Source organism: Hemiscyllium ocellatum, chromosome 11 (assembly GCF_020745735.1).
Source record: "Hemiscyllium ocellatum isolate sHemOce1 chromosome 11, sHemOce1.pat.X.cur, whole genome shotgun sequence".
Classification (NCBI taxonomy): domain Eukaryota; kingdom Metazoa; phylum Chordata; class Chondrichthyes; order Orectolobiformes; family Hemiscylliidae; genus Hemiscyllium; species Hemiscyllium ocellatum.
Window position 1 is genome coordinate 4,021,204 of NC_083411.1, and position 26,647 is coordinate 4,047,850.

The 26,647-nt window shown below is 44.2% G+C and overlaps 1 protein-coding gene across 1 annotated transcript in view; it reads left to right on the forward strand.

Moving 5' to 3' along the window:
* Positions 1 to 26,377, forward strand: part of LOC132820285 (coagulation factor IX-like) — a 34,466-nt gene extending 8,089 nt beyond the window's left edge. The window contains exons 4-8 of the mRNA XM_060832311.1: positions 6,138 to 6,251; positions 11,506 to 11,640; positions 12,549 to 12,820; positions 21,613 to 21,733; positions 25,830 to 26,377. Of these exons, the coding sequence (XP_060688294.1) occupies positions 6,138 to 6,251; positions 11,506 to 11,640; positions 12,549 to 12,820; positions 21,613 to 21,733; positions 25,830 to 26,377 (1,190 nt within the window). The remainder of the gene's footprint in view (positions 1 to 6,137; positions 6,252 to 11,505; positions 11,641 to 12,548; positions 12,821 to 21,612; positions 21,734 to 25,829) is intronic.
* Positions 26,378 to 26,647: the final 270 nt, after the last annotated feature.

Below are 26,647 nucleotides of genomic sequence, written 5' to 3' on the forward strand. Positions count from 1 at the left end.
GTAGCCCTTAATTCTTTGTGACATCAAGAACTTATCAGTCTCTGCCTTGAAGACATTTAGCGTCCCGGCCTCCACTGCACTCTGCGGCAATGAATTCCACAGGCCCACCACTCTCTGGCTGAAGAAATGTCTCCGCATTTCTGTTCTGAATTGATCCCCTCTAATTCTAAGGCTGTGTCCATGGGTCCTAGTCTCCTCGCCTAATGGAAACAATTTCCTAGCATCCACCCTTTCCAAGCCATGTATTATCTTGTACGTCTGTATTAAGTCTCCCCTTAATCTTCTAAACTGCAATGAATACAATCCCAGGATCCTCAGCCGTTCCTCGTATGTTAGACCTACCATTCTAGGGATCATCCGTGTGAATCTCCGCTGGACATGCTCCAGTGCCAGTATGTCCTTCCTGAGGTGTGGGGACCAAAACTGGACACAGTACTCCAAATGGGGCCTAACCAGAGCTTTATAAAGTCTCAGTAGCACAACGGTGCTTTTATATTCCAACCCTCTTGAGATAAATGACAACATTGCATTCGCTTTCTTAATCACGGACTCAACCTGCATGTTTACCTTTTGAGAATCCTCGACCAGCACTCCCAGATCCCTTTGTACTTTGGCTTTACGAATTTTCTCACCGTTTAGAAAGTAGTCTACACTTTTATTCTTTTTTCCAAAGTGCAAGACCTCGCATTTTCTCACGTTGAATTCCATCAGCCATTTCCTGGACCACTCTCCCAAACTGTCTAGATCCTGCTGCAGCCTCCCCACTTCCTCAGCACTACCTGCCTGTCCACCTAACTTCGTATCAGCTTTTATAAGCTGTTGCATTGTTTTGGAACTTTGGGGAAAAAAATGTCAGAACAACAGCTCTTTAAAAAAAGGAGGAAGGCAGACAAAGGCAGTGACCACCAGGTAGGAAGTGAATCGACAGAGAAAGAATCCTACACTGCTGTCTGACCCAGCAATGAACCTTCACAGCTACTGCCTCTGCTGTCTGATTTCAAGTACCTCTGGGCATCGGAGTTTGGAGGCTGGTACGATGACAATATTAAAAGTCATCTGGATGGGGATGTGAAGAGGAAAAGTTGAGAGGGATATGGACCAAATGCTGGCTAATGGGACTAGATTAATTTAGGATATCTGGTCACCACGGACAAGTTGGACCAAGGGACCTGTTTCCGTGCTGCATATCTCTGTGATTCTACGATTTAATAAATGAAGTAGATCTGTTTGCAATGACAGATTGCTCTGTAACTAGATTTGAAGCAATTTGGGGAAAAAGAGTCCCGAATCTAAGTAAAGTACAAAGATGCGAGGCACAAATTGGCAATGATAGATTGGCAGTGGACAAGCAGAGGTTTTGATTTAAAGAATGTGTGCATGAATTTACAACAATTATTCATTCCTGTCTGTCACAAAAATGAGTGAGGAAAGGTGACTCAATCATGCCAGACAAAAGAAAATATTAGATCCAAAGATGAAACACAAGATTACCAGAAAATGCAGCAAACCTGAGCACTGACAGCATTTTAGTTATCAGCAAATGCTAAAAAAAAAGCTATTTTGATCAAGGGGGTAAATGTATAAAGATTGCAGTGAATGCAGAAACTGTCTGCAAAGTCTTCAGTGGACATGTGACAAGAGGAAGATTAATAAAGATAAAGTAAGAAGCTGTGGAGGGGAAAATGGGAAACAAAGGAATTGCAGAATAATTGAACACATACTTTGGTTCTGACTTCACAAAAGTGGACACGAGTAACCTCCCGTAAATGTTAGGCAACCAGTGGCCTAGTGAGGAGTCAAACTGAAGGCTATCAGTATTAGGAAGAAAACAATTCTGAGGAAATTGATGTGGTTAAAGGTGGACAATGGCTACAAAGGCCCAACAACGACTCTTCTTTCTCAGACAGCTGAGGAAATTTGGCGTGATGGCGAATACCATTGCCAACGTTTATAGGTGCGCCATCGAGAGCATTCTGTCTGGATGTATCACTACCTGGTATGGCAACTGTACCATTCAAGATCGGAGACAGTTACAGAGAGTGGTGAACTCAGCCCAGACAATCACAAAGACCAACCTCCCATCTCTAGAATCCATCTACCATGCCCAGTGTCAAGGAAAGGCCACCAGCATTCTCAAAGATCCATCCCACCCTGGCAATGTTTTTCTACAACCTCTACCATCGGGGAGAAGGTACAGAAGCCTGAACACACACACCAGCCGGTTTCACAACAGTTTCTACCCTCCTGTTGTTAGAATACTGAATGGACTCACAAACTCTTAACATTCACCTGTACCGGTGTTTGGTTTTTGCCGCTGTTTACCTATTATTTACTATCTATGCTGCTTAACTCTGTGATCTGCCTGTATTGCTCTCAAGACAAAGTTTTTCACTGTGCCTTGGTACACATGACAACAAATTTAATTCAATTCAATTCAATTCAATCCCCAGAGCCTGACAATCTATGTCCCATTCCTGATGAAGGGCTTTTGCCCGAAATGTCGATTTTACTGCTCCTCGGATGCTGCCTGAACTCCTGTGCTCTTCCAGCACCACTAATCCAGAATCTACATCCCAGCCTATTAAAGGAAGTAACTCTGAATCTATTGGATGTATTGGTGGTCATCTTCCAAAATGCTATTGACTCTGAAGCAGTTTTCATTAATTGGAGTGTAACTTCACTGCAAGAGAAACAGACCCATCAGCTGAACAGCAGGAGTAGGAAAAATACTGGAAACTATTATAAAAGATACGATAACAGAACATTAAAAACATTAATGGGATGACAACACAAAGGATTGGGGATGATATTTTGGCATGGTTTGAGAATTGGCTCACAGACAGAAAGCAGAGTGGGAAGAAATGGGTCTTTTTGCATGTGGCTGACACTGGGTACTGGGTGTTGCAATGCGATGTACGTTTGGGACCCAGCTATACATGACCTCGAAATAACTGGATGAGGGAACTGAGTGAAACATTTACAAGTGTGTTGCTGACTCAAAACTGAGCAGGATTGCGAGAAGGGGGAGAATGCAAGGAAGTTTCCAGGTGAGTTTGACAAGTGACAGGGCTAACAAATGGCAGAGATAGCACAATGTGGCTAGTTATGGAGTTCTACTCTTCAGTGTGAAAATCAGAAAAGAAGCATTTCATTTAACTGGTGATCTGTTGGGAAATGGGGATAAAAGGGCCTGGGTGTCAATGAAAGTAGACAGGCAGGTGCAGCAAGTAACGGAGAAAGACAGATGGTACGTTGGCTATCATTGGAAGAGGATCCGAAGTAAGGGTGTCTTGCTGCAGTTATACAGGGCCTTGGTAAGGCCATCGAGTAAAAAGTGAGGTCTGCAGATGCTGGAGATCTGAGCTGAAAATGTGTTGCTGGTTAAAGCGCAGCAGGTCAGGCAGCATCCAAGGACCTGGAATATTGTGTGCAGTTTTGGTCTCCATACCGAAGAGAGGACATAGCCACCATTCAGGGAGTGCAGTGAAGGTTCATTTGGCTGATAACTGGGTTTTAAAACAAAATCATTCATGGGACGAAGGCATCGCTGACCAGACAAGCAATTATTGTCCATCCCTAATTGCTCAGAGGGCAGTGAAGAGTGAACCACATTGCTGTGGGTCTGGAGTCACCTATTAGCCAGACCAGGTAAGGATGACAGTTTCCTTCCCTGAAGGACATGAGTGACCCAGATGGGTTTTTCTGATTCATGGTCATCATTAGATTCTCAATTGCGGATTTTTAGTGAACGCAAATTCCACCAGCTGCTGTGGTGGGATTTGAACCCAGGTCCCCTTGAACATTATCTGGGTCTCTGGATTAACAGCCAAAAAACTGTGGTGCAGATAAAGCACAGCAGGTCAGGCAGCATCCGAGGAGCAGGAGAGTCAACGTTTCGGGCATAAGCTCTTCATCAGGAATGTGGGCCCATCTGAAGCTTCCCTCCCAGACCCACCCCATTCCTGTAACCTTGCATTTTTCATGGCCAATCCACCAAACCTGCACATCTTTGGACTGTGGGAGGAAACCAGAGCACCCAGAGGAAACCCACACAGACACGGGGAGAATGTTCAAACTCCACACAGAGCGACACCCAAGGCTGGAATCGAACCCAGGTCTCCGATTCTGTGAGGCAGCAGTGCTAACCACTGAGCCACCGTGCTGTTCTAATTAGATGACTCTTTGTCAGCAGAAGCATGATGGGCTACATTGTTCTACAATTTAATGACTGGATGTATCAGAGCTTAAAAATGTGTTGCTGGAAAAGCGCAGCAGGTTAGGCAGCATCAAACGAACAGGAGAATTGACGTGTCGGGCATAAGCCCTTCTTCAGGAATGAGGAAGGTGTGCCAAGCAGGCGAAGGTAAAGGGTGGGGGGAGGGACTTAGGGGAGGGGCGTTGGAAATGCGATAGATGGAAGGAAGTTAAGGTGAGGGTGATAGGCCGGAGTGGAGGTGGGGGCGGAGAGGTCGAGAAGAAGATTGCAGGTCAAGAAGGTGGTGCTGAGTCCGAGGGTTGGGACTGAGACAAGGTGGGGTGAGGGGAAATGAGGAAGCTGGAGAAATCTGCATTCATCCCTTGTTTTATTTAACCAGTTCATCAGGGCTCACGTTCAAATGAAGTGCATTTTAGAAATATTCATACAATTTTTTTCACAAGATTTTCAATAGGGCTTGTTCTCCTTGTTCAGGATGAGCCTGTAATAATAGTCCTTCAAACCCGTCATTGCCAAAATGTCTCAACAGAAGGAATTGTGTGTTGACATTAACCTTTCCAATGTTGATGTGAATGTTAAGATATATTAAGATTTCATCTGAGGAAGCTACCAGAATTCCTAAATTCCAAGAGATATTTGTTTTAAATTTTCCTTTTGCTAGTTTGAAGTGTGATCTCTTGTCTGAATCTTAGAGTTCGGTTTGAAAAGAATGCCTGAATCCACATCTCCTGCATCACTTTCTACCTGTTCCTGTGAGCCCCCTATCTTTGTTAAACTCAATGTTTCTTCAGTCCCTCTCTTTTCACAGATGTTAGGCTGTTTTGAGAATGTGTTGCTGGAAAAGCACAGCAGGTCAGGCAGCATCCAAGGACCAGGAAAATCGATGTTTAAGGCTGGAGCCCTTCATGATGAAGGACTTATGCCTGAAACGTCGACTCTTCTGCTCCTCAGATGCTGCCTGACCTGCTGTGCTTTTCCAGCAACACACTGTCAACTCTGATCTCTAGCATCTGCAGCCCTCACAGTCTCCTTGCTGATGTTAGGCTGTGCTCAGTATCACAAGATACTCTCTTGGTGACCTGACCTTGGCATCATAAGAAGGTGAGGGGGAGGTTGCTAGAGTCTTACTGGACTAGAGGGCTGCTCTCTTATTTCAGAGAGCAGGAGAGGAGAACTGCTGGTGGTTTAACCCAAGGCTCAACACACCTCAACGACAGGACGAGGTTCAGAAGAGATACCTTAGCTGGTGCAGGAATTGAGCCCACGGTGTTGACATTTACTCTGTCTTGCAAACCACCCATCTAACCAACTGAGCTATCTGACTAGCTCTGCAGTCCGGTAATGCATTTTAAGACTCTGTGTTGGGGTTCTGTTCGCCGAGCTGGGAATTTGTGTTGCAGACGTTTCATCCCCTGTCTAGGTGACATCCTCAGTGCTTGGGAGCCTCCTGTGAAGTGCTTCTGTGATGTTTCCTCGGCCATTTGTAACCGGAGTTGTTCGTATGTGGCACTTAGGCGGTTGGCACAGGATTCCCATTTCCTGGCTTGTCTTAGCGTCTCTTGCCCGTAGACGTTCAAAGTTTGTGAGAAGATTTGTAGCTCGGGTGCTCGTTGTTGTGGTTCTGTTCGCCGAGCTGCCGAGCACCCGAGCTACAAATCTTCTCACAAACTTTGACTTTTAAGACTCTTCTAAAGCTCAATCATTTACAGTAAAATCATTCATAATCTTAGTCACATTAGGGTTAAATAGTAATCATCCATGTAAATGGGGAGTTTAAATGGATTTGGAATCAATGTTAATGTTTTTTGGTCTTAAATTCTACCAATGATATTTCACAAGGATAAGAATACTGTGAGTTCTTATGGTTGGAGATCTGGATTAGGTCACACTGTGTATTGAAGTAACTGTGGTTCATTTTCAGATGGAAATCAGTGTGACTCTAATCCTTGCCAAAATGGAGCAGAGTGTAAGGATGGTATCAGCTCCTATGTCTGTTGGTGTCAACCAGGCTTTCAAGGCAAGAACTGTGAAATCGGTAAGGGAAGCAAGCAGGGTTATATCCTGAGTGAGCACCGCCCGATCCTGTGCAGTAGGCCATGCTGATGAACGTGAAGGATGACTTGTGTTTCGCTAGTAAATTCCCAGCCTCTGAATATCTCAAAAAACATTAAAATCAATGAAGTGCACTTTGAAGTGTAGACGTTATGGTAATAATGTGGGAACACGGTAGTTGTATTGGACTGAAACTGCCTTTGACATCAAAGCAATCAAATGTAGTACCCAAGAAATCTGGTAATTCTCTTTTATTTAAATCACTCTCAGAACTAACTCAACATCTCCCCTCAGCCTAGTGTACCTGCTCTGCACTGTTTCCGATGCCAGGATATCTTTCCTTAGATAAAGGGCCCAAGATTGTTCACTGTATTCCAGCTGTGGTCTGCCCACTGCATTGTACAGTTTAAACACAAACTCCCTGTTTCCATGATCCATTCCCATTGAAATAAAGGCCCACACTCCATTTGCCTTCTCTATTACCAACTGTAACTTGGTTACCAGCATTTTGTGGTTTATGTATCAAAACTCACAAACCCCTTTATTCTGTAGCTTTCTGCAATCTTTCTCCATTTAAATAATATCCTGCTCCCCTATTCTTCCACTAAAATGCATAACCTCAGTTTCCCACTTAAATTCACTTTGCCAATTCTTTGTCCACTTGCTTATGTTATGGACTAGGCCAGGTCACTCAAAACATTCTGAAGCAGGCAACCCTAAACCATAACTTTAAAATTTGTTTCAGTAAGTGTACAGTGAACATTACCCGAGTAAGATAGCAAGGTTGACTACTAGATTTTAAAACAGACAAAAATTTATTCACAAAATTACACCATGAAACACAAAGAACAGAATAACGAACCCCTACAGAACTCAACCTAGACCTAATTATGCTGTTCTGCATATACACAGCAGTCCCAATAAGCACCCTCCCTTTAAAACCCAGTGTAAGTAGAACATTTGCTCGCGGGTTGAAGTTGAGGGGCAGAAAAGAGAACGAGTTTCCACACCGCTCCCTACTGAACTTCCCAGTTCAGACTGAACTAAAACTGCTCAGCCCAGCTAATGAGCTGACCATTCCCCTTTCATTATACAGGTCACTTCTGAAACATGACCACTTTGGCCTGAAATTTTATCTGTTTACATATAAACAGAAGGCCTCTCAAAATACTTTTCATCTCTGTACCAAACCAGACTGACAGGAGCCCAGCCCGGTTTATTACCCCTCTGAAAAAAATCAAGAACAGAGTATCCTTGAGCCAAGGAACAGCATTTAGAAAAAAAAGGGATGAGCTTTGTGATATTTAACCAGTCGATATGGAGTGATAGAGTCATAGAGTACTACAGGGCCTTTGGCCCAAACTGATCCATGCCGACCAAAATGTCCATGCACGCTAACTCCATTTCCCTGCACTTGGCCCATATCCTTCTAATCTTTTCCTGTTAATGTATTTGTCCAAATGGCTTTTAAATGTTGTTAATGTGCTTGCCTCAACCACTTCCACTGGCAGCTTATTCCATTTGCGTACCACCCTCTGTGTAAGAACGTTGCCCCTCAGGTTCCCTTTATTCTTGTCTCTCTAACCTTAACCTGATGCCCTCTAGTCCTCGATTCCTCAACCCTGGGAAAAAGACAGTGCATTCACCATATCCATATCTCTCATGACATTATACATCTTTATAGGATCCCCCCTCAGTCTCCTACGCTCAAAAGAAAATCATCCTAGCTTGTCCAACCTCTCCCTATAATTCAGACATTTGAGTCATCCTTGTAAATTTGTTCTGCACTCTTTCCAGTTTAATAACATCTTTCCCATAGCAAGGCGACCAAAACCGAATACAATACCCCAAGTGCAGCCTCACCAATGTCCTGTGTAACTGTAACATAATTTCCCAACATCTACACTCAATATATACTGATGAAGGCCAGTGTGCCAAAAGCCTTCTTCACTGCCCTGTTCTGCCTGGGACTCCACTTTCAAAGAACCGTGTACCTGAACTCCCTGGTTCCACTACACTCCTTAAGGCCCTACCATTCACCATTCACTCCCACCTTGCTTTGACTTACCTATATTAAACTTTGCCATTTCTTGGGCCCACTTCCCCAGCTGATCAAGGTTCTGCTGCAATTTCTGATAACCTTCCTCACTGTCTACAATGCCACTTATTTTAGCGTCATCTGCAAACTTACTAATCATGCCGTGGTCATTCTCATCCAAATCATTGATATAGATAACAAACAGCAATGGGCCCAGCACCAACCCTGAGGCACTCCACTAGTCACACGTCTCCAGCCAGACAATCATCATTCGACTATTACCCTCTGCATCCTACCATCAAACCAATTGTATATCCAATTTGCCCTCTCCCCCTGGAATCCATGTGATCTAACCTTGCAGAGCAGCCTATCATGTGGAACCTCATCAAAGGCCTTACTGGAATCCATATAGACTGCGTCTATGACAATAGACAATAGACAATAGGTGCAGGAATAGGCCATTCTGCCCTTCGAGCCTGCACCACCATTCAATATGATCATGGCTGATCATCCTTAATCAGTATCCTGTTCCTGCCTGATCTCCTTGTAGATTTTTTTTTTGACGTTTCGAGCATAAGCCCTTCATCAGGAATAAGAGAGAGAGAGCCAAGCAGGCTGAGATAAAAGGTAGGGAGGAGGGACTAGGGGGAGGGGCGATGGAGGTGGGATAGGTGGAAGGAGGTCAAGGTGAGGGTGATAGGCCGGAGTGGGGTGGGGGCGGAGAGGTCAGGAAGAGGATTGCAGGTTAGGAGGGCGGTGCTGAGTTGAGGGAACCGACTGAGACAAGGTGGGGGGAGGGGAAATGAGGAAGCTGGAGAAATCTGAATTCATACCTTGTGGTTGGAGGGTTCCCATCCTGAGATGCTGCCTAACCTGCTGTGCTTTGACCAGCAACACATTTGCACCTGCCTGATCTCCACCACCCTGCCCTCAGCATCCTCAGAATCTTCTCAAATAATTTACCCAACAGATTATTGGGCTGACTGGTCTATAGTTCCCAGGTTTTTCTTTGCAGCCCTTCTTGAATAAGGGCACAACATTCACTACCCTCCAATCTTTGGGACCTCACCTGTGGCTAACGATGATGCAAAAATATCAGCCAGAGCCCTGGCAATTTCTTCTCAAGCCTCCTGAAGTGTTTTTGGATATATCTGGTCAGGACCAGGAGACCTATCCACCTTCCTACATTCGAATACATCCAACACCACCTCCATTGTGATATGGGTTGTCTCTAAGATACGATCACTAACTTCCCCAAGTTCCCATGTCTTTCTCCATGGTAAACACAGAGGAGAAATGTTCATTGAGGACCTCACCTATCTCCTGTGGTTCTACACATACATGTCCACATTGATCCTTGAGAGGTTTTATTCTCTCTCTAGTTATTTATTTTCCTTTAATATACATAAAGAAAGCCACTTTGGATTCATCCTAATCTCAGCCAATACTACCTTTTGGCCCACCTGATTTTCTTCAGTAAATTCCTGTATTCCCTCTGTATCTCCAGGAATTCCTTTGATCCCAGCTGCCTGTACCTAAGCCATATCTCATTTTATTTCTGGTCAGAGCCTCAATATCTCTTGTTATCTAGAGTTCCCTATTCTTGCCAACCTTGTCCCTCACCCATTAGGAACATAGAGACCTTGAACTCTAGCTATATTATTTTTAAAGGCCTCCCACTTGCAAGAGGTCCCTTTGCCTGTGAATGAACTATTCCAATCAACCCCTGCAAGCTCTTGTCTAATTCCATTAAAACTTGCTTTGTCCCAATTTAGAACCTGAACCCGTGGACCAGTCCCTCTCCGTACCTATTCTAAAATTAATAGAACTACGGTCATTGGTCCCTCTGCAAATTTTTGTGTCATTTTCACCACTTGCCTTTCCACTTATTTTTGTTTCCTCCACAAACTTGGTGATAGTACATTCACTTTCCTCATCACAGTCAGAAACAGATGATGTAAGTTATTGGAGGAAATATAATTTCTTACCAATTTTGATGTTGCCCGTGAATTTAGCTGTCACAAATTTACTCCCTGCATTGAAGTCATTGGTGAAAATTGTAAACCATTCTTATCCCAGCGGAATTCTACTCATCATGAAGGGCTTATGCCTGAAACGTCGAATTTCCTGTTCCTTGGATGCTGCCTGATCTGCTGCGCTTTTCCAGCAACACATTTGCAGCTCATCACATCTGACCAACTACATGGCATCAATGTCAACTTCATTAGTTTCTTTATTTCCCCTCCCTCCCCTCCATCCCAGATATAACCGCCCAACTCTGCACTGCCCTCATGGACTGTCCTACCCCTCCATCTTCCTTCCATCTATCCGCTCCACCCTCCCTTCCAAGCTATCACTATCACCCCCAACTTACATCTACCTATCGTCTTCCCAGCTACCTTCCGCCCCTCCCACCCCCACCCACCTATCCATTCCTCAGCTCCATTCCCACCACCCCCCCACATTTCTGATAAAGGGCTTATGCCTGAAACGTCGATTCTCCTGTTCCTCGGGATGCTCCTGCTTTTCCAGAGCCACACTTTTCGACATCTGACCTAAAGACCCACTTACACATACTCTCTGATTTAGCTAACCAGCCAATTCTCTATCCATTCTGGTTAACCTCTGGAAATCTGCACCATTGGGACTTGTGCAGTCTAAATGCAGGAGGTCTATAGTTGTGCGTCCTGTCAGTGTTAACTGTCAATATTTTCCTCATCAACCTGGTCAGGGTCATTTTGACACAACCTTGGAGCAGGTGGGACTTGAAACCAGGGATCCTAGTTTAAAGGTAGGGACACTATTACTGCACCACAAGAACTCTGACTGATAGACATATGGAGGAACCTCAAATACAACACAGATGCCAGTGAATGAGACTCAAGAGCCCAATCAATTGGGTGGGAAATGAAAGATTCTCTTTACCAGAGGGAGAGTTGGAAAAACAGTGAGATTCCACATTTATGCAGGGAGTAATGTAGGTACTTATCGGTGAATAACTTCATTATATCAACTATTTAAAGTGAAATTGACCTTTGCTTTCCTAGTATCGTTGTTAATCCATATTCATTTACATTCGTTCTGATGCATTTGGAATTTTGTTGGTAATATTTTTATTTGGGAGTCGTTTGGTAAATTTAGTTATTATGGTTTGCAGTTATCCAAAACGGATTGTAAAAATTGTTTTGTACTCCTGCAGAACCGATAAAATTGTGCAGTTTGAATAATGGAAAATGTCATCACTTCTGCAAAGCAGACTCAGTAAGGGGAGTGAGGTGTGCGTGTGCTGCAACCTACAAACTTCACACCGATCAACATTCCTGTATCCCAGCAGGTAACAGCTGGAGTATCACATCCTTTTCTCAATAGTTACCTTGAGGTGATAGCACAGACACAGGCCATTCTGCCCTACACTCCATGTAGGGCCACGTTACCTTCCCTTGCCCGTTTTCGGTTATATTCCTTCTTCATAAAGGTAAGAAAACCTATTCACAGTCATGCCGATGTGGTCTCACCAGTACTCTGTAAAATGATAGCAAAACATCCCAACTTTCATATTCCACTCCCCAGGCAAAGAAAAACCAACATTCCTTTTCAGTTCCTAATGATTTGGGAAATCTGTATATTAATTTTTCATGATTCCTGCTCCCCACAGCCCTCTGGCAACATTTCTCACTTAAATTACGTCTCCGAGCTAATTGATTAGGGAGTATCTGCTACCTGTTTGCTGACTTATTTTTTTGGTCTCATTCTCTGAACCTATCAATATCCCTTCGAAGACCTTTTCAGTGAAATCTCTCTGTTGGCTTGTTGACCAGGTATGTGACACAGAGTTGCCCCAGGGTGTTTCCCCAATGCATTCCCAACCCCTACATGGAATCACGGGTGGCCTGGTACAGGAAGGCACCTAGTTTGTTCCGTTCGAGTCCCAGTTGTAGGTGATTTTATGTGATTTTGGTTTTACTGAGGAAAAACGGATGAGAGACCTGGAAATGTAACAGAGACAGGTTCAGCTGAGGTTTTCAAGAGAGACATTGGATGGTTATTAGGATAGTAATGGCGTGCAAGGATTTGGGGAGAGGTGGGAGATTGGCACTGGGGATAGAACTAGTCCAGACATGATAGACTGAATGGCCTCTTTCTGCTCCATAATAATTCCATGATGCTGTGTCCAGACACTGTTACATTAGCAAAAAAAAAGTCATCATGCATTTGTTCATTTCTTTCTTACTTTTTTGACAGTGGAACATGCATGTGGAAAAATTGCATCAATCTATGCCGTCCGATCACTTACTACCAAGTCAATGCCGGATTCTGAAATGAACAGCACCGTCCCAGTCAATGGAACACTGTACAACAGAACAGATACTCCACGCAGCATGAACCGCGAGGATGCTTCCAACACCAATAACAGCATAGCAGCCATTAAATACAGCCGCCTTAACCGTGTGAAATCTAATGTTACCAAGATCGTTGGTGGTGAAGAATGTCTCAGGGGAGAGTGCCCTTGGCAGGTAGGGCCTCAATGTTTGAAAGAAAGAGAGACTTTATGATTCTGGATGTAGGTTCGCTCACTGAGCTGGAAGGTTCATTTCCAGACATTTCGTCACCCTCCTAAGTAACATCTTCGAACCTTATGATCACAAGGATGGCGGTCCTTTAGGGGAGGCAGTGGTATTATTGCTAGACGATTAATCCAGACACCCAGGTAATATCCTGGAATCTGGTTTCAAATCCTGCCATGGCAGGTGGGGGAATTTGAATTCAATAAAAATCTGGGATTGAGAGTGGAATAAAACTTATCCAGTTCACCAGCGTCCTTTAAGGAAGGAAAATGCCATCCTTACCTGGTCTGAGATTAAAGAAAACTGCAGACGCTGGAATCCAAAGTAGACAGCCAGGCAGCAGCAGGAGGTGGAGAATTCAATGTTTCATGTGTAACCCTCCTGACCTGGTCTGCCCTCCGTGTGACTCCAGATCCACAGTAATGTGTTGGCCTCCCTGGTGCCAGGATCAAGGATGTCTCAGAGAGGGTGCAGAATGCTCTCAAATGGGAGAGGGATCAGCAGGAGGTCATAAAGTCATAGAGATGTACAGCATGGAAACAGACCCTTCGGTCCAACCCATCCATGCTGACCAGATATCCCATCCTAAAGAAGGAAGTATATGTCAGGTATAGACAGGATAAAAGCAATGAGTATACTTAAGAGGGAAATCAGAAGTGCAAAAAGGAGATATGAGATAGCTTTGGCAAATTGGGTTAAGGGGAATCCAAAGGGATTTTATAAATACATTAAGGACAAAAGGGTAACTAGGGAGAGAATAGGGCCCCTCAAAGATCTGCAAGGCAGTGTATGTGTGGAACCGTAGGAGTTGGGGAGATAATAAATGAGTATTTTGCATCAGTGTTTACTGTGGAGAAAAACATGGAAGATATAGAATGGAGGAATATGGATGGTGCCATCCTGAGAAATGTCCATATTACAGAGTAGGAAATACAGAATGTCTTAAAATGCATTAAAGTGGATAAATCCACAGGAACTGATTAGGTGTACTCGAGGGAAGCTAGGAAAGTGATTGCTGGGCCTCTTGTTAAGATATTTGTATCATCGATAGTCACAGGTGAGGTGTTAGAGGACTGGAGGTTGGCTAATGTGGTGCCACTGTTTAAGAAGGGCGGTAAAGACAAACCAAGGAACTATAGACCAGTGAGCCTGACATTGTTGGTGTGGAGATTGTTGGAGGGAATCCTGAAGGACAGGAATTGCATGTATTTGGAAAGGCAAGGACTGAAATGGGATAGTCAGCATGGCTTTGTGCATGGGAAATCATGCCTAACTAACTTGGTTGAGTTATTTGCAGAAGTAACAAAGAGGATTGATGAGGGCAGAGTGGTAGGTGTGATCTATATGGACTCCAGTAAGGAGTTCACAAGGTTCCTCATGGGAGACTGATTAGCAAGGTTAGATCTCACAGAATACTGGGAGAGTTAGCAATTTGGATACAGAACTGGCTCAAAGGTAGAAGACAGAGGGTGATGGTGGAGGGTTGTTTTTCAGACTGGAGGTCTGTGACCAGTGGAGTGCCACAAGGATTGATGCTGGGCCCTCTACCTTTTGTCATTTACATAAATGATTTGGATGCAAACATAAGAGGTACAGTTAGTAAGTTTGCAGATGACACCAAAATTGGAGGTGTAGTGGATAGAAAAGAAGGTTATCTCAGAGTGTAATGGGATCTTGATCAGATGGGCCAATGGGCTGAGGAGTTGCAGATGGAGTTTAATTTAGATAAATGTGAGATGCTGCATTTTGGGAAAGGAAATCTTAACTGGACTTATCCACTTAATGGTAAGGTCCTCAGGAGTGTTGCTGAACAAAGAGATCTTGGAGTGCAGGTTCATAGCTCCTTGAAAGTGGAGTCGCAGGTAGATAGGATAGTGAAGAAGGTGTTTGGTATGCTTTCCTTTATTGGTCAGAGTATTAAGTACAGGAGTTGGGGGGTCATGCTGTGTCTGTACAGGACATTGGTTAGGCCACTGTTGGAATATTGTGTGCAATTCTGGTCTCCTTCCTATCGGAAAGATGTTGTGAAACTTGAAAGGGTTCAGAAAAGATTTACAAGGATGTTGCCAGGGTTGGAGGAATTGGGCTACAGGGAGAGGCTGAACAGGCTGGGGCTGTTTGACCTGGAGTGTCGGAGGCTGAGGGGTGACCTTATTGAAGTTTATAAAATCATGAGGGGCATGGATAGGATAAATAGAAAAGGTATTTTCCCTGGGGTGAGGGAGTCCAGAACTAGAGGGGATAGGTTTAGAGTGAGGGGGAAAGATATAAAAGAGACTTAAGGAGCAATATTTTCACACAGAGGGTGGTATGTGTATGGAATGAGCTGCCAGAGGATGTGGTGGAGGCTGGTACAATTACAGTATTTAAAAGGCATCTGGATGGATATATGAATAGGAAGGGTTTGGAGGGATATGGGCCAAATGCTGGCAAATGGGACTAGGTCAGATTGTTATGTCTGGTCAGTGTGGATGGGTTGGACTGAGGGTCCGTTCCTGTGCTGTACAGCTCTGTCACTCCATGATTCTATGATTCTTAACTGGCCTCTGGGTAGAGTTGGGTAAAACATGCTGGACCAGCCAGTGACACCCACAGCCAGTGAATGAATTTAAAAAGCCCTGTCACTCAAAGAGATGAAGTGGAGTGGACCTCCACCTTGAGTTTACCTTGAAGGGTGACAGACTCGGTTAGCTCAGTTGACTGGACAGAGGCGCTGACGGTGTGGGTTTGATTCTCACTCTGGCTGAAGTCACCGGGAAGAGCTACCGACCCATGCTTAGCCCCTGACCCATGCTTAACCCCCAACCCATGCTTAACCCCCGACCCATGCTTAACCCCAGCTGTGCTACGGTCACCCTCAGGTTCAAGTCACCCCCCCGTTATCTCTCTCTCTCTCTCGCTCTCTGTGTAGTGAGAGTGGCCTGTGCCTCTTTCTGGGAGGATTATGGACACACTGACCCCTGGTGATTGGAGCTTGAAACCATTAGTGAACAGTGTTCCTGCACAGGCCAGACAACTCCTGGAAATAAAGATGTCATCCACAGAAACGCCACCTCGATGTTTTTGGCAGATTTCCCAGGCGCCATAACACTGCTTTGAGGCTGGTAAAATCCCAGCTTCCTGATGAAATATCAATCAATTGGCGTATCCATTGATATCATTGTTCACCAGTCACCATTCACATAACTGGGAACATTCCTGGTGGCGTGATCACACTGCGTTTCATTCCGGCCTGCAGACTGTCACCTGTGTGTGGGAATAGTGTAGGTAAAAACAATGACTGCAGATGCTGGAAACCAGATTCTGGATCAGTGATGCTGGAAGAGCACAGCAGTTCAGGCAGCATCCAACGAGCAGCGAAATCGACGTTTCGGGCAAAAGCCCTTCATCAGGAATAAAGGCAGAGAGACTGAAGTGTGGAGAGATAAGCTAGAGGAGGGTGGGGGTGGGGAGAAAGTAGCATAGAGTACAATGGGTGAGTGGGGGAGGGGATGAAGGTGATAGGTCAGGGAGGAAAGGGTGGAGGTCAAAGCTGCCTAATGGAGCCAGGTCAGGACGAGGTGATGGTCAAGTGATTTTGTGGCTAGCCCTTTCATCCAGAGACTCAGGTAATGGGTCAGGGGAAGTTGAGTACAGAATCTCACTGCAGCTGATGGAGGAATTTGAATTCAATAAAACAGTTGGGAGTTAGAGTCAAATGATGAACTTTAAACCATTGATGGGGAAATTCTGTGCAGTGCCCGTGTCTCTGTGAGTCAATTTAAAAAGAAAAGCCAAGAATAGCCAAGTGCTTGCACATAATAACCAGCCAGTGGTTCTTTACCACCTCATCCTAATCCTGAGCACATCCAGGAAATATCGGGTTGCCAACTATTATTTCCATCTCCACGGAATTTTTGTACTTCCAAAATGTTCTATTTATGTTGCGGAATTCCTGCAGCATTTTAATTTGTGTATACAGGTATTGAGTCCTTCTGAATGTTGGGAGCTGTTGTTAAAGATGTTTTTGTGAGATTCTGTACTCAACTAAAAGGGCTCAGGAGAGGGGAGGCTACACGAGATCTGGTGCTTGGTAATGAACCAGGCCTGGTGTTTGATTTAGTGGTCGGTGAGCACTTTGGAGAGAGTGATCATGATTCAGTTACGTTTAGTTTAGCGATGGAAAGGGATAGGTACATGCCACAGGGCAAGAGTTATTGACGGGCAAGGGCAATTATAATGCGATTAGGCAAGAATTAGGATGCATAGAATGGGGCAACAAAATGCAGGAATGGGGACAATGGAAATATGGAGCTGGTTTATGGAACAGATATTGTGTGTCCTTAATAGGTATGTCCCTGTCAGGCAGGGAGGAAGTGATAAGGTAAGGGAACTGTGGTTTACGAAAGAAATTGCATCTCTTGTTAAGCAGAAGAGGAAAGCTTATGTGTTGTTGAGGCGAGATGGTTCAGATGAGGCAATGGAGAGTTACAGATTAGCTAGGAAGGATTTAATGTGAGAGTTAAGAAGAGCAAGGAGGGGACATGAGCAGTCTTTAGCAAATAGAATAAAGGAGAACCCTAAAGCTTTCTATAGGTATGTGAGGAATAAAAGGATGATTACGGTATGAATAGGGCCAGTCAAAGACAGAAGTGGGAAGTTCAGTGTGGACCCTGCGGAGATCGGAGAGATGCTAAATGAACATTTCTTGTTGGTTTTCATTCAGGAAAATGAGAATATTGTAGAGGAGAAGACTGAGATTCGGGCTATTAGGCTTGAAAAAAATCAAGGTTAGTAAGGAGGAGGTGTTATCAATTCTAGAAGGTGTGAAAGTAGACAAGTCCTCTGGGCCGGATGGGATTTATCCGAGGATTCTCTGGGAGGTTAGGGAGGAGATGACAGACCTTTTGCCATCGATATTTGAGTCATCATTGTCTACAGGTTTAGTACCAGAGGATTGGAGGATTGCAAATGTTGTGCCCTTGTTCAAGAAGGGCAGTAGAGATGACCCAGGTAATTACAGACCAGTGAGCCTTACCTCTGTTGTAGGAAAAGTTTTGGAAAAGATTATAAGAGATAAGATTTATAATCATTTAGCAAGCAACAATTTGTTTTCAGATAGTTAGCATGCTTTCATCAAGAGTAGGTTGTGTCTCACAAACCTCATTGAGTTTTTTGAGAAGGTGACCAAGCATGTAGATGAGGGTAGGGCAGTTGACGTGGTATACATGGACTTCAGTGAAGCCTTTGATAAGTTTCCACATGGTAGGCTGTTGGAGAAAATGCAGAAACATGGGATTAAGGGTGATTTAGTACTGGGTCAATGGAAAGATTCTTGGTAGTATGGATGTGCAGAGGGATCTTGGAGTCCATGTACATAGATCCCTGAAAGTTGCCACCCAGATTCATAGTGCTGTTAAGAAGGCATACAGTGTGTTAGGTTTTATTGGTAGATGGATGGAATTCTGGAACTGTAATGTCGTGCTGCAACTGTGCAAAATGCTGGTGTGGCCTCATTTGGAGTATTGTGTACAGTTCTGGTCGCCCCATTACAGGAAAAATGAGAAAGCATTGGAAAAGGTGCAGAGGAGATTTACCAGGATGTTGCCTGGTCTGGAGGGAAGGTGTCATGAGGAAAGGCTGAGAGACTTGGGTCTGTTCTCACTGGAAAAAACAAGGCTAAGGCGGGATTTGATAGTGTCATATAAGATGATCAGTGGATTAGATAGGATAGACAGTGAAAGACTTTTTCCTAGAATGGTGACGTCAGCATGTATGAAAGGGCATGGCTACAAATTAAGGGGGGATAGATTTAAGACAGATGTTAGAAGAAGGTCTTTACTCAGAGAGTGGTAAGGGCATGGAATGCCCTGCCTGCCAATGTAGTTAACTCAGCCACGTTAGTGGCATTTAAACTAACACGTGGACAAGCACGTGGGTGATGATGGGATAGTGTAGGGAGATGAGCTTAGATTAGTTTAAAGATTGGCGCAACATCAAGGGCTAAAGGGCCTGTTTTGCTGTATTGTTCTATGATGCTTCAGCAGGGCCTGTAGGTACATTCAAGACAATCAGGCAGAGTCGACATGGTTTTTGTGAAAGGAAATAAATTTTTTAAGCAATTTGTTGGACTTGTTTGAAGGAATAACACGTGTTGTGGTTAAAGGGGAACCAGTGATGTATTGTATTTAGATTTCTAGAAGGTGCCAAGTCAATGGTTATTGCAGAAAGTAAATTCTCATAAAGTTGGGATTAACATGAAAGCAGTCCTCAAATTATAGATATCTGATTTGAATGCTCAAAAATTCAGTTCTGCTATAACGCTATAGTTCCGTTCCCATGGTGATCTTGTGTTATAAGAAAATCATCTAATAGCCTCCCCATTTAAACTAATGGGACTGGAATGGCATTATAGCCAATACAGGTAAGGAAAGTTCACGTTCTACAAATAACTGTAAATTCTTCAATCACGTTAAAGCCAATTTGCAATGGAGGAACACGCGTTATAGCAGAACTGAGTGTACTTATAACCAAAAGCCAACATTAGTATTAATTTTCAAGATCCAACCTTTGAATATTTTTTCATACTTACGAATGACTGTTTTATATTGTATTATAGCGTGTTTCGACTTACATACAAACCAACTCACAACTGGATTTAAGAACTGGAACCCATTCATGATCCAGACACTGCCTGTATTGGCATTGATAGAAGATTGACTAACAAAGAATAAACAGGGAATAGGCATTAATGAGTCATTTTCTGATTGGCCAAACATAACAATGAGCATTGCTAGTTGGGCCAGCATTTATTGCCTAGTCCTAGTTACCCCTTGAGAAGGTGAGGGTGAGCTGCCTTCTTGAACCATCTCACTTCCATGATGCCATTAGGGAGGGAATTCCAGGATTTTGACCCAGAGACAGTGATGGAATGGTGATATATTTCCATTTCATGTTGGTGAGTGACTTGGAGGGGAACTTGCAGGTATTAGTGTTTCCATGCATCTTCTGCCTTTATCCTTCTAGATAAATGTGGCTTTGGGTTTGGAAGGTGCTGTCTGAGGAGGCTTGGTGAATTCTGCAGTGTGTCTTGGAGATGATACATACTATTGTTACTGAGTGTCAGTGGTGGAGTTTATCAGGAGTAGATTCGAATACAGACTGTGGGTTAGAATCAGATCAACCATCAGCTCACTGCCTGGCAGCCAACTTTAATGTGCTGAGTCACTCCTCGCTTGAATATTCATATGTAGTGTCCAGTTGTCAGGTCTGAGTGCTTCAGGAGGTGAGGCAGAGAAGGGGGAAGAGGTGCTTGGTAATTTTATCCTGAACACCTTGGGCTCTCGGAATTGTTTCTTTCTCAGCTGCAGAAGAAGCTGGCCAGTTGGTGACTATCTGGTAAGTGAGTAAGACCTGGTCTATTTCTAAAGCTCATTACAGTATCTTTTGAGTGAGACGTGAATGGGAGAAGATTAAAAACTGTGGACCAAGAGGTCAAGCAGCAAGGAGACCAGTGTCAGAGAGATGTCATGGACCTCAGTGTGATGCAAATGCAGAAAATATGGCTGACTGGTGAGTCAGGCTAGTGAGCGTTTCAAACTTTAGAGAGAAAGCTATTTAATTTGTGTTTCAAGTCTTTCTTGTCTCTTTTTCTCAAAAGTAGCTTGTTAAGTGCAACCTTGAAACTAGTATTAAAAAAAATAGTTATGAAGAATGTGAAAAAAGCAAGAGACCCTTCAAGTATAAAGAACTTATGATTAATTAAGTAAAGTACAATAGTGATGGCAGGATGGGTGATGTGTTGCTGCTGTAGTATGTGGGAGCTGCTGGACATCAAGGTGATTGAAGTTATTCTAGAACTAATAAAATGCAATGTAGCAGTTTTGATAAATGAAAACAAAACACTTTGAAGATCTACCATAACACGGTAGATCTTAGAGTATGGAGTTGTCTATTTAAAACAGAGGTGAGGAGGATATTTTTCTCTCAGAGGGTAATAGTCCTGTGAAATCCTTTGTTGCAGGATACTGTTGAGACTGGGTCACTCAGTATATTCGAGGCTGAGATAGATAGATTTTGGATCAGTCAGAGAATAAAGCAGGGGAAAAGGCAGGAAAGTGGAGTTGATGGTTATCAGATCAGCCACAATTTTGTTGCATGATGGAGCAGAATTAATAGGCTGAATGGCCTCCTTCTGCTCCTAAGTCTTGTCAGCTTCAGGTATTTTGTGCACTCAATCTTCAAAAATTCCTTCAAAGGTTTTGTGGTGTCACAGGTCAAAATATATTGAGTTTGAATAAAGCCATTTATGATTGCGCAGCTGGAACTAACTGAGCAGAATGAATATTCTCCTTCCAGAGCCCTGCATTATCCTGCTGTGTGTAGAGAACTCGGAATGATAGGTCCTGCGCTTGTCGCTCTATTAATGGAAGGTAGAGAACAGGAAATCTCTAACAAAGCACAAGCTCCCCTTCCCAGTGACTGCTTGATCGACAGTGTACTTTCAGTGTTCTCTGCTTTTGTTTCAGATTTCCACTGTTGGCAGGATTTTGTTGTTGTAGAGCAAGTCAGCTCACTGTTCCATCGATTGGGGAATTTGTTCTTGTTGCCGGGAATCTGTATCGAAACAAATCCCGCTCACAAAGTTCTGAGGAAGTGTCACTGGACCCAGAATGTTAACTCCAGACCTGCTGAGCTTTTCCAGCAATTTTGATCTTGTTCCAGATGATCAAGTGATGACGTTTCTCTGCTTTTTGTTGAAGGTCATGTTACTGGACGATAACAAGCAGAGAGTGTTCTGTGGTGGCAGCATCTTGACTGAAAAATGGGTGATTACAGCCGCACACTGTTTTTATTACCCTGTGACCTTTCGGGTTGTTGCTGGTAAGTATCATATGAAGCAGGTTGATTCCTTGTTTATTGTCACATAGAGAACTTGTAAAAAACACTAGCCCCTTTGTACAGCTGCACTTTGTTTGGAAGAGTGTGTGTCTGTATATGAGTGTGAGTGTGTGAGTGTGAATGCATGTTTGTATCTGTGTGTGAGAGTGAATGTGTGTGTCTGTACGCGAATGTGTGTGTGTTTGTATGTATGTGACCGTGCGTGTCTGTGTGTGAGTGTATGACTGTATATGTGAATGTGAGTATGTGTGCATATGACTATGTGAGTATGTCTGTGTATGCCTATGTATTTGCTGTGTGATAGTGCATGTGAATGTATGTGAGTACGTGTGTATGTGTGTGTGTCTGCACAACTGTATGTGTGTTTGTGTGTGTGTGAGACGGTGTCTGTGTGTGTTTGTGTATATGTGTGTGTGCGTGGGTGTGCAGATGCGTGTATGTGTGTGTTGGGGGGAATGTGTGTGTATATGGGTGAGTGTGTGGGTGTGTGGGGGGAGTATGTGTGTGGATGTGTGTATGCATGTATATGTGTGTGGGTGTATGTGTGTGCATGCGCAAGCATGTGTGAGTGTGTGTGCACGTGTGTGTGTGACTGCGTCTTTGTGTGTTGCATGTGACTGTGTCTACGTGTGTGGCTGTGACTGTGTGACTGTGTGTGTATGCGTGTGTGTGGGTGTATTTGTGTTGTAATGTGTTTTTGTGTGTAGGGGGTGGTCATGTCAGTATGTATGTGTGTGTTTGTGTGTATGTGTGTGAGACTGTGTCTGTGTGTGCATTGTATGTGTGCGTGAGTGACTGCGACTGTGTGGGTGTGGGGAGGCGCTGTGACTATGTGTGTGACTATGTGTGACTGTGACTATGTGTGAGTGTGTGTATATACTTGTGTGTGTGTGGATGCGTGGGTGTATATGTGTGTTGGGGGGAAGTGTGTATGTGTGGGTGTGTATGTATGTGTGCGTGTGTGTGGGTGTGTGTGTGACTGCAACTGTATGTTGTAAGTATGTGTGAGAGACTGTGTGTGTATGTGTTGTACGTGTGTGCTTGTGTGCTTGGCTGTGGCTATGTGTGACTGTGACTATGTTTGAGTGTGTGTGTATGTGTGTATGTGTGGGAGAGAGACTGTGTCTGTGTGTGTGTTTTGTATGTGTGTGTGTTTGTGTGTGTGTGAAACTGTGCCTGTGTGTGTGTTGTATGTGTGTGTGAGTGACTGCGACTGTGTGTATGTGTGTGCACGCTTGTGTGTGTGTGACTGTGTCTGCATGTATGTGTATATGTGCGTGTGAGAGAGAGCGACTGTGTCTGTGTGTATTGTATGTGTGTGTGTGAAACTGCCTGTGTGTGTTGTATGTGTGTGTATGATTGACTGCGACTGTGTGTGTGTGTGTGACTGCGACTGTATGTGTATGTGTGTGCGTGGGTGTGCAGATGCCTGAGTGTGTGTGTGTGCACACATGCGTGTGTGAGTGTGACTGTGACTGTGTCTGTGTGTGTATGTGAGTGTGTGTGTGTCACTGTGTCTATGTGTGTATGTGTTGTATGTGTGTGACTATGTGTGAGTATGTGTATATACATGTGTGTGTGTGTGTGTGTGTGGATGGATGCATGGATGTATATGTGTTAGGGGAATGTGTGTGTGTCTGTGAGTGTGTATGTATACGTGTGTGTGTGGATGTGTGCGGATGTGCGTGTGCGTGTGGGTGCATGTGTGTGTGTGCATCTGTGTGTGAGTGTGTATATGTGACTCGGTGTGTGTGTGTCTGTGTGTGTGTGTCTGTGTGTGTGAGTGCGTGGGCGTGGGTGTGTGTCTGTATGTATATGTCGAACAGTTGAGGAATTCCACAAAGATTGGGTACAAATTCCCTAATTACATGATTTTGATTACAGTTAAAGGTTTTCAGTAAGCTCAGGTCATTTATGTGGATGTAGTGACAGACTGGGAAAGGTTATGGTAAAAACAATGACTGCAGATGCTGGAAACCAGAGTCTAGATTAGAGTGGTGCTAGAAAAGCACAGCAGTTCAGGCAGCATCCGAGGAGCAGGAAAATCGACGTTTCGGGCAAACGCCCTTCATCAGGAATACAAGGCTTGTATTCCTGATGAAGGGCTTTTGCCCGAAACATCGATTTTCCTGCTCCTTGGATGCTGCCTGAACTGCTGTGTTTTTCCAGCACCACTCTAATCTAGACTCTGGGACAGGTTATGACCACTCACTCAAACAGACACCATGTCCCTGAGTCTGCCACAGTACAATGCTGAGCTTCGAGCCTGAGTCCTCCCTGAGTAAGACAGCAAGGACCTGGCACTATTCACAAGAGAATGGGATGCAGCACAACGGACTGATGAAGTTGTTGTCTTTATGAATGAGCTGTTATTCCTCTCAGTTTGCCTTTCAGGTGCATTTTAAACTGCACACTGCCCCTGTGAAAGACCCAGGGGAATAATCTCCAGCCCTGTACTGTGGGGTTTTTATCAGGTACAGCAGGCACAATATGTTGGACTTGAGCAGGTCCCACTTTCCCCAAAATGAACCCAGTGATCCAGGAGTCTGATGATCTCAAGAAGAGTCATTGGACCCGAAATGTTAATCCTGCTTTCTTCCCATAGATGCTGCCAGAGCTGCTGAGTTTCTCCAGAAATTCACCCCCTTTTCTGTTTCGTTTCTCCAGCATTCACAGTTCTTGTTTTATTTATTTGATGTCCTTCCCCCTCCTCCGACACTTCAGCCACCCATTCATCTGGTCTTTCCACCTCCTCCTATACTCAGGATTACAACCTTTGAGGCCCTGGTTTTCAAACTGCAACTTAACTTCCTGAACTCTTACAACAGTACCTCCTCCCTCTGGTCCCAGTATGAACCACAATCTCTGATTGTTGGTCCTCCCCTTCAGAATTTCCTTCAGTGATGTCTCCAACTCAAAGAGGTCACACACCAGCCTGGAGTCACATCCTCAACTGCACAAAGACCTATCTGCTATCTCCTCTGCTGACTCTTAGACTGATATCCTTCTCTCTTCTCATGTGCAGCTGATACTGTCCAGACTCACTGTCACTCTCACCATTTTCCATCAAAAGCTATTCTTGGGCAAACTGTTCCCTTGACTATCTGCTTGCCTCCCTCCTTCTGACTAACGGTAACCCATTCCCTTCCTGACGTTGCTTAGTTAATCTGCAAGGTGACCACATCTAAAAACCTGCTTCCCACTTAACTCCCAGCCTCCGGGATACACTGCTGTGCTCCGGCCAATAGTCCAGCTCCTAATCCGAGAGCTCAGAGTGGACAAGCAGCTGCCACTTCCTGTAGACATGGTCATCTAGACCTGCCTGGGGTATGTAAGCTCTTCCAAATCCTGCAGGTTCTCTTACCATCCCTTCATTAAACCACCAATGCTTGTAGCAAGTCAAAAATTATTACATTTCTTTCACCATTAATTCTAAACTGTGGATTATTAGAAAGTAGACATTCTTCACTCTTTCTGACTAATTCACGACCTTCTCCTGTGTTTCAAAATCAATCTGCTTCCAAATGACTGGAAACACAGTCTCATGTTCAGTAACTGGTGAACAATCAGAATCCCTCACACTTTTCCCATCACATCCCACACACCTCTCTCAAACTCAGCTAAGTAGCTTAGGACAGGAGCACCCCTACAGATCTGTCCCCTCCCACTCCTCCCCTCCAACCTGTTATGACACATCCCTGGAGTAGGTGGGACTTGGGCATTGTTGGCTTGGCCAGAATGTTATTGGCCGTCCCTAGTTGCCCCCTTGAGAAGGTCGGGGTGAGCTGCCTTCTTGAATCACTGCAGTCCCTGTGCTGTGGGTAGACCCACAATGTCATTATGGAGGAAATTACTGGGCAGTGAAGCTAGCTCTCCTGGCTGAGAGGTAGGAACACTACCACTGCTCCTAAATCAGCCAAACCATCACCTTCCCACCCTGGATGGTTGGCAGGATTTGAAACTGAGACCCTCAAAATCTCACCTGGGTTTCTGGATTAACAGAGTCGTAATGGCACTAATGGGCTGTCACTTTTCCCTTGCAGTTGTTGTACATTTTATTCATTTGCATTTGCATCAGGTGAGCACAATGTTGCAAAAGTTGAACATACGGAGAAGTATCACGAGGTGGAGAAAGTGGTGATGTACCCAAAGTACAACGCCAGTCGGAGCCGATATGACCACGACATTGCATTGATCTTGCTGAAAACACCGATACAGTTCAACAGCTTGGCCATTCCCGTCTGCGTCCCTGAGAAACGCTTTGCTGAGAAGGTTTTAATGACACAAGCTTATGGGATAGTTAGTGGCTGGGGCCAACTCGCTGACAATGGAGCCATGGCATCAGTGCTCCGAAAAGTCGCCATCCCTTATGTCGAACGCAGTAAGTGTAAAGAATCCAGTAAATACAGCGTCACTGGGAACATGTTTTGCGCCGGCTACCCAAATGGAACTAAAGATGCATGTCATGGAGACAGTGGGGGTCCCCATGTCACAGGTTACAAGAACACGTGGTTTTTAACAGGCATTGTTAGCTGGGGAGATGGTTGTGCAGTTTCTGGAAAATATGGCTTTTACACCAGAGTGTCACGGTATTACAGTTGGATTAAGGACACAATCGGGTATTGAATGAAATGGAGTAGGACAGTATTAAGTGCATGCAGATTTGGCAAGTGGAAGCTTTACAAAATGAATAAATATACTAGACATATAAAGGTTTCTTATGAACAGGAGAATGTGTAAAACCTGCAGCTTGGAACAAAATACTAGGATAAACCTTTGGAGTTGCTCATAAACATTTATCAATCAGTTTTTAGAACTAAGTTTCAAACCTTATTCTGGGCTGTTCTTGCCTAATAAACGGAATACCTGCCTACATTATCCCTGTGTTTTCAGTTT